The sequence below is a fragment of the Trichechus manatus genome, unplaced genomic scaffold (genome assembly GCF_000243295.1).
Source record: "Trichechus manatus latirostris isolate Lorelei unplaced genomic scaffold, TriManLat1.0 scaffold00097, whole genome shotgun sequence".
Lineage (NCBI taxonomy): Eukaryota > Metazoa > Chordata > Mammalia > Sirenia > Trichechidae > Trichechus > Trichechus manatus.
The window spans coordinates 4,630,133-4,638,619 of NW_004444033.1; the positions used below are offsets into that span (position 1 = coordinate 4,630,133).

The 8,487-nt window shown below is 39.7% G+C and overlaps 1 protein-coding gene across 1 annotated transcript in view; it reads right to left on the reverse strand.

Moving 5' to 3' along the window:
* The window catches only part of ZC3HC1 (zinc finger C3HC-type containing 1), a 30,108-nt gene extending 21,901 nt beyond the window's left edge, over positions 1-8,207 (reverse strand). Inside the window, exons 1-4 of the mRNA XM_004382666.2 lie at positions 7,989-8,207; positions 6,180-6,291; positions 1,329-1,479; positions 705-788 (exon numbers count right to left, since the gene is read on the reverse strand). Of these exons, the coding sequence (XP_004382723.1) occupies positions 705-788; positions 1,329-1,479; positions 6,180-6,291; positions 7,989-8,134 (493 nt within the window). The 5' untranslated portion in view covers positions 8,135-8,207. The remainder of the gene's footprint in view (positions 1-704; positions 789-1,328; positions 1,480-6,179; positions 6,292-7,988) is intronic.
* Positions 8,208-8,487: the final 280 nt, after the last annotated feature.

Sequence of the window (8,487 nt, forward strand, 5' to 3'; positions counted from 1 at the left end):
GGTTCACCCTTCAGCCAAAGATTAGACAGGCCCATAAAACAAAATGAGACCAAAGGGGCATACCAGCCCAGGGGCAAGGACTAGAAGGCAGGAGAGGACGGGAAAGCTGGTAATAGGGAACCCAAGGTCGAGAAGGGAGAGTGCTGACATGTTGTGGGGTTGTTAACCCATGTCATAAAACAATATGTGTACTAACTGTTTAATGAGAAGCTAGTTTGTTCTGTAAACCTTCATCTAAAGTACAATCAAATAAAATAAAAAATTGGAGGAAAAAAAAAATCCCCTGAAGTCTTCTTAAAACTAAACAATAGTTTAGCTTAACTAGTAAAGAATGTCTGCCTTGAATTTGAACTATCTATATGGGATCAAAATGACAACAGCAACTCAGAAACATTAGATAGGAACCTTAGCGGGCAGTGAGTTTATGTTAATGGGGGAGGAACAACTCAGAAAAGGATGGTGAGAATGGCTGCACAACTCAAAGACTGTAGTCAATGTCACTGAATTGTACACGTAGAAACGGCTGAATTGGTGTATGTTTTGCTGTGTATATTCTTAACAACAATGAAATAAAATTAAAAAATAATACAATTATATGCTCACAGACTCCTTTTGAATAAAACCTTTTAAAAATTTTTAAAAAGAAAGAAAGAAATGCAATGACCAAGAAGAAATAATGAACAGGAAATTTTGTAAATAAGTACCTGGAGAGGGGCTGTCTGGCCAGAAACAGAACTTCTCGTGGGCAGTACACAAGGCTTTCTTCAGCTCAGCACATCGTTCCTTATCTGAAACCCACATAGGTAGCAATGCCTTAAAATACACTACTTAGATGCAAAATCCAAAGGCCAAGAGCCTTTCTGAGTACAGACAAAACAAACTAAGAGAATTAAAAAATGTATGAAAATATTAGCAACTACATCATCATAATATTTTCCACAAAACAAGTTCTAAATTGAGATCTTAACATCAACAAAGAAGACAGCATATATCTTATAAGGCAGGACATTCCAAAGTGTGAGTCTTCACAAAAGTACTTTGTCTCTTTGCCTATAAAGCATAAATTTTGAAACCATAAATACACTGCTGTTAGCTACCTAGAATATAAAAAGTAAAGTCCACTCTAGTTTAAAAAATAAACAAATAAAAGTAATACTGAAGCTAATAACTAGGGTGAGGACAATCACAAATTTGCCTTGTTATATACAGCAGTACACATTCTCTGATCAACCAAGTGACCAATCTTTTCAGAAAAACGAGTATATCTTTTAAAAAGTCACCACAATCTTTGAATATGGAGAAAAGTATAATTTGTACTTTATACTTACATCTGTCAAAGTCAAAAGCTGGCTGTAAACTGGCACAGAGAAAAGCGTGGCAGCTGGAGCACTTGAGCATATCACATTCAACCGTGACCCAGCCATATTTTGCACAGACAAGTGGAGACAGCTCGGGGGGCTTACCTGCCCACTTCAAAGAGTATCCATGTTAAGACAACATTGCAAGTATGTTACAATGAATAAGTTCTAAATTAAAACTTTAACTCATTCTTTATGTAATAGAAATAAACAATTTAAGGGGAATAATAATAAAATGGTAAAACTATTTTTAAAGCATAGGCACATACTTTAAAGAAAGATGAAGGTCATTTGAGTAATAAATAGAGAAAAAGCCTTTTTTCCGAGGAAGCCCTACGTATTTTGTTTAAAATGTTTATTATTGGTTGTAGGATAGACTACAGAAGCTATTCACTTTTACTTAATATGAAACACTAGGAATTTAAAAGCACTAGTAAAAGCACTGGAGCCTGGTGGCACAGTGGTTAAGAGCTCAACTGCTAACCAAGGGGTCAGCAGTTTAAATCCACCAGCCTCTCCTTGGAAACCCTATGGCGCAATTTCACCCTACTCTACAGGGTCGCTATGAGTTGGAATTGACTTGATAGCAAGGAGGCTTGTGGTTTTTAGTGAAAACACTGGGATATGTCTAAGCAATGAGTAGATGGTGCAGTTCAACAAGTAGAAATATTTTCTGCCACTCATTATGTTCTTCTGTTGTACCACATCCAATTTTACCTTCCGAAGGAATAAAGGCAGTAAAATTAATAACATGCTTCATTATTTCCCCCAAAAATTCGATTGTTATATACTAATGTATGTGTTAACATATGTGTTTTAAACAGACTGAGAACATGTGTAAGTATGTGCCTGGGAAAGTATCCAAAAACATTTATTGATTCTTAATAGTCAACACTCAATGTTCTATATTTTACCCAAAGAGATCTTATTTTACACAGCAAAGGGGGGAAAAAGTAGGATAAAACATGAAAGATGGAGGAAAGTTCTATACTTTTACAGACAGTCCCTGGATTATGATGGTGTTCCATTCCTAAATGTCTTTAAGTTGTATTTGTATGTAAATCAGAAAAGTTAGGCACAGCTCATATTTAACTTTAGTTAGTCAAATGATTGTTAAATGTTTTTTTAGGTGCCGGGGAAGCTAGGGCTCAGGGGGTGTAGGCAGGCTGGGGCTGCACCCTACTCTGGGTGGTCTGGTGCGAAGTGGCATTCATCCAGCTGCGCACTGCTGGCCCCAGAGATGTGCTGAACGCCAGGAGGGCGGTGGTCCCCACCTCGCTTTTTCAGAAGAAAGAGAGCTGGCACCCTGAGCACTTTGCCACTCTCTTCCCATGGCGCTGCAGGTAAAAACGCGCTAGCCGCAGGCCCCCAATGCGTTTTCTGGGGCACCTTCAAGGGCGGGCTTCAGGCGCGGTAGGAGCTAAGGGCTTTCCTTCCTCACATCTCGGCCAGCGAGGACCCAGAGGGGATGCCTGGGATGTTGTGGCTCCAGCTCTGTTCGTGCACCGCCTTGGAAGCCTGCGCTCCTGTCCCTCAATCTTCTCTTCTCAGAACCTCTCCTGGCTCTGGCAGCAAGATCCCACAGCAAGGAAAGAAAGAAAAAACCAGGGGGCAGGGGAGCTGCAGACTCCAGCATCCTCCGTTCCTGTGGGAAGACAGCAGCACCGCTACTGGCGGAGAGGGGCTGTGAGGAGGCGGTGGGGAAGCAACCCAGGCTCTCAGATGGATGTACCTTTCTATGCATAAAGAATATTAAAGAAACGCTCCCAGATACACTAAAACACCTTTAATAATACAGTAATAATAATAATGTTTAGATGCAAAGTAGCACCTGTTTGTTATTATGAACTACTGTATGAACCCTGAATTTTTAATATAATAGGCTTTATGGAGGTGGGTTCATTACTATGGGTTGTCAGACGTTTGTAACCTGGGGACTGCCTGTATAAGGGATACAAGAATTTGAAAAAATTCCAATATCAATATAAGAAAGACCGAAGCCTAGAAAATAGCATTCAGATATAAATGTTAAAGGAGCTGGGGTTATCTACAAGGAAAGTAATAAAGTCACTCAACCAACTTAAGTTAAATAAATGATTATCATATTGAAAATGGTGATCAATTTATATCCAATGAGAACAAAAAGAACCGGACCTAAATAATGTATCAAAATCGGGAATTAATCAAGGAACAACAGTGGAAGGGTAGTTAAAATACCTTCCCTTTTCTGAACAGCTTAGTCCTAAAGCCATTAGGTGTTAAGCAAGGAAGACAACTGAGCCAGGAGGATGGGGAGGCAGCTCAGAGCAGGGTATCAGAACCCAAGTCGGGTGAAAAGGGCATCCACGTGCGGCAGCCCAGTGTGGAGTGCTGGAGCCTGAGTGTGGTGAGGAGATGACAGCAGAAACGGGAGATTAAATATCGAGAGAGTGATTGCTCAAAGCAGTGGATGTATTAAGAACAACAAGAGTTAAGTTTCACAATGTTGAATAAGACAGGGACAAACACAGAAAGGCGGAAAAACTCAAATGAATCCTATGGTGTCGAACTGGAACTGGAGATGTCAGTGGGAATAGAGACAGATACAGAAATGAATTTAGATGTAAATGTGTGTGAGTATACATGTATGTACATATGTGTATACGTATATACATTATTTTCTAGCTCTCTCCTCTGAGATCAGGGGTACCCCAGTAGCTACAAGCTCATATGTACCCATATCTTGCTTTTAAATAACGTTCCCCACTAAAAAGAAACAAGGCTCCTTGGAAAAATGACTGATTTCAGGAACAGGCCATGGATCTACACAAGAGGAGCCTAAAACATCTTGCACCAGAAAGCAAGAAAGTGGCCCCAGAATGATGCAGAATGTCAAAAGGACACAGAAGTCAACTTGAAAGGTCCTTACTGACCAAATCAGGGACAGTTAGCACTCTGAAATGATAGTAATGAATTATAACTCCTTGAATAAAAAAGGAAATCACTAGGTCATGCTTCTATATAAATAACGTCAAGTTTGATGAGGAATGAGATATTTACATAGTTTCAAAGCACCTCCCCACAAAACACTTTGTAATCACAAAGGGGGAATTACTTTACACTGGAAAAGCCTGACAGACACACCCTTACTCAAGTGATCAAAATGGTCATCATCAATAAAGGGACAAACTGCAATTCTGTAGCACCTTCCAGGATGCAATGAGAAGAACTCAGCATCACTTTTGATACTCCTGCCAAAGATGCATAACCTGAATTTAAATATGAGGAAACATCAGATAAATGTAAATTTAGGTACACACAAAATAACTATCATTAAGTATCAAGATCCTGAAATTCAAAGAAAAACTAAGGAACTGTTCCAGACTAAAGGAGGCTAAAGCCACATTTCAACTAAATGCAATGTGAGACTCTCAATTGGATCGTTTTGCTATAAAGAACTTATTCGTACAACTGATGAAGTGATTGAGATTGGAGGATTAGATGGTGGTAAGTTAGCAATGTTAATTTCCTGATTTTGATTGCTGCATTGTGGTTATATAGGAGAAAGTTTTTGTTTGTAAGAAATACATAGTCAAGTATTTGGGGGTAACGACGCATCACTTTGACAACTTACTCTCAAATAGCTCAGAAAAAAAGATCTTTGTATTGTAATCTTTCTGTAAGTTTGTAATTATTTTAAAATAAAATTTAAAAAAATCATTAAAAAAACAAAAACCCAGCTTCTGCAAAAGTGCAGTAGACAGCTTCCGAACGGGCTCCCAGTGATCCCTGCTCGCTGCTATTCCCAGCCTTGTAGAATCTTCTCTTGAGCATGGACTGGACATTGTGACTTGCTTCTAATGAACAGAATATGGCAAAAGAGATGGGATATCGCCTCTGAGATGAGGTTGCAGATTAAATTCTGGCTTATGTCTTGCTCTCTCTCTTGCTTGTTCTATTGAAGCCAGCTGCTGTGTTGTAAACTGTCCCTATGGAGAAGCCCAAGTAGCAAGGCACTGAGGGAGGTCTCCAAACAATGGTCAACGTAGAATTGAAACCCTCAGCCCAACAGCCATGAGGAAATGAATCCTGCCAACAACCACTCAAGTGAGCTTGGGAGTGGATCCTTCCCCGGGCGAATCCTGAGATGGCTGCAGCACTGGCTGACACTCTGATCGCAGCCTATGAGAGACCCTGAGCTTGACGGCTCAGCTAAGCCAAGCCTGGGTTCCTGATCCACAGAAATTGTGAGATAATAAATGTGTGTTGTTTTAAGCCACTAAGTTTTAATAACTAATACATAAAGGAAAATCCAGAAAGACAGGAAATGTATATAGTCCAAAAAAAGAAAAAAAAAAAACATCAAGTTTGGGTACCAAGAGTCCTAGCTCTGCTATTTGCTAGTACGTTGATCTTGGGCAATGCACAAAACCTACCTGCAACTGTTGCCTCTTCTGTAAAATGGGGATAACACTAATATCTATTTTCATAGGTTTAAGGTGAAGCTCAAATGTCATAATATATGTGAAAATGCACTATATATAAAAGTTGTTATTTTTTTTCCTCTCAGGCTTTCAGTTTTTCCTTCTGTAAAAATAAAAGATTAGATAATCTCAAATGTCGCTTTGAGGGATAACATTTTATGATGCTGATTTTCCTATAAAATTTTTTACCAAGTTTTAATTCTTAAGTTTAAAACATCAGAGTAAGTGGTGTAATACAGTGTAGGAAGAACAATTGCAAGAGCAGGTAGAAAGCTCAATTTACATGAAGTAAAAAAGGATACGGAACTCAACAACAACAAGAAGAAAATAAATTATAATAAAATTTAAAAAAGGATATGGAAAATGTTTCCACTCTGCTAAAGAAGGCTTCTTTGCTTGTAGATTCCAATGGAGGCTGTTCTGCTTGGGGTGATCCATCAACTGACTGGAATGTGGCAGATGTGTCCTTCCTAAAGTCAAGTGACAGAACTGTTAGTAGTAATCCTTTTATGGTACCACTCTGCCTAAACATTTTGTATCTAGCTTCTCTCCACATTATATTATCAACCACACCAACACTGGATTTTAACCTTCCTGAAAATCTTTCCAATTATGCTATTCCTCAGATTAATACTTTCAATGGCTTTACACTATTTGCTAAATAAAATTCAAATTCTTTGGTATGGCATTCAAAACTCTTTACAGGTTGGCCATACCTAACTTTCACGCAGTTTCTACCTCTGGAGTGCTCCACTAATCCTATACTGGCAAACTATTCTCCAACCTCACTCACTGTTCCCAACGGTGCTTTGCATAACTCTGTTGTTGTTAGCTGCCGTTGAGTCGGTCCTGACTCATAGTGACCCTATGTATAACAGAACAAAACACTGCCAGGTCCTGCGCCATCCTCACAACTGTTGTTATACTTGAGTCCATTGTTGCAGGCACCGTGTCAATCCATCTTGTAGAGGGTCTTCCTGTTTTTCGCTGGCCCTCTACTTTACCATACATAACTTTAGTAAACACACAATAAGACTCAAGTCTTCAGTTTTCCATTATACAACTTGAAACTCCTTAAACATCAACTCTTCTAACAGCAGAAAAAAACTATTTCCTTATTTCTACCTGAACCAGCAGCCCCTGATACATACCCCTACCCTGCCTCAAAAAAAAAGAACTAATAAAAAAATCAGAGTAAGGATCTTTAGGAGATTTCATGAAAAAATTTCAGAGAGAAAAAAATCAGCAAAAACAATTTTCTCACTTTCAACGGCACTTCGGGGTGGGGGGATGCTGAAAGACAAGAGTCACTTCAATAAAAACAGAATTACAATGACTATTAGAATTTTATTTATTTTTTTTACTCTAAGAACCTATCTCAGAGACTCAGAGAGAGCCTTAGAAAGGTGTGCGGTCCTTGGAAAAAATTCAGAGGATCCGTAAATTTAAATGGGATTGTGACATTTGTTTCACTAACGCCTAACTGAAATTTAGCATTCCCTTCAGTTATGAATGAAAGTCAAAAACGATGGAAGTATTAGCAGTACCTGTGAATTTGTCATCAACAGAAATCACAGATATTTTCTCATCTCATTATGGTTGTTGCACGTTTTAAAAGATCGTTTATGTGCATCACTACTTCGAAATTATAGGAGATAATAGGCCTACTGCTAGATATGATTTAATTATTTAATAAAGAAGCATGTTATTGTACCTCTTTTTATTCTTTCACTATCTCCATAACTCCGTTCTAACGTAATTGGCTTCCTTTATAATTCTATGTGTTTTACTTTATGCCTTTTAAAAAACATTATTCTGAGAAGGGTTCCAAACCATCACCAGAGTGCCAAAGAGGTCCATGGCACAAAAAAAGGTAAAGAACCCAAAGCAAGAGAAGTTAGGTGCGCATTCAGTTAGCGGTTCTTTCTTCCTTTCCTCCAAATAACGGTCTATGGCAAAATTCCACCTGTGGTGCGGGGTTGCGGGGTCTGCTGCACCCCGAGTAAAAAAACGAAGCCAACTAAGTGTAGTAACCCCAGTCCCTTTTAGATCCGGAAGACGCCATCCCCAACGCCCGAGACGCTGACCAAGGGGATCCCCTAAGGCCTGCGTTCCCCAATCCCGCTCCTCTGCGGGCCTTAGACCCAAGGTTGACTCGAGAACTCACACATCCACGCCTCCCTCTTCTGGGGCAATCCCCTCATCTATCAGCTGCCGGATTTTCTGGGGCGTCCCTTCTGGGGAGCGAACAACTGCACCCCAATTCTTTTCAACTCCCGCAACAAACGTTAGACCCTCAGTGGGCGCCGCCATCTTGGTCCGTTGCCTAGTTGCTTCCCCGCGGGCTTGAACGCTGGGGAGCTTCCGTTCTAGACGGTTAAGATCCGCCCCTGGCACGTTTGCGGACGGGAACTGACTGAATGTAGACGCATCCCGTCCATTTTAAAAGCAAGGGCTTAATAGGGGCTGTGGTGCTTAGAATTAACTCTAGATTAATCACTACCTTAATGAAGGAGCACATTTGGGCTGACAGCAGATTTGTAGAGCGATGAGGGGCCCACTTTAGTCTTAAATAATTCATATTAATATTTAGTATTAATTCTAAAGTAATTAATTCATTCCCAGATAACACTTTTTCACAAGTGAGTAAATGTCAACCCTCGCTT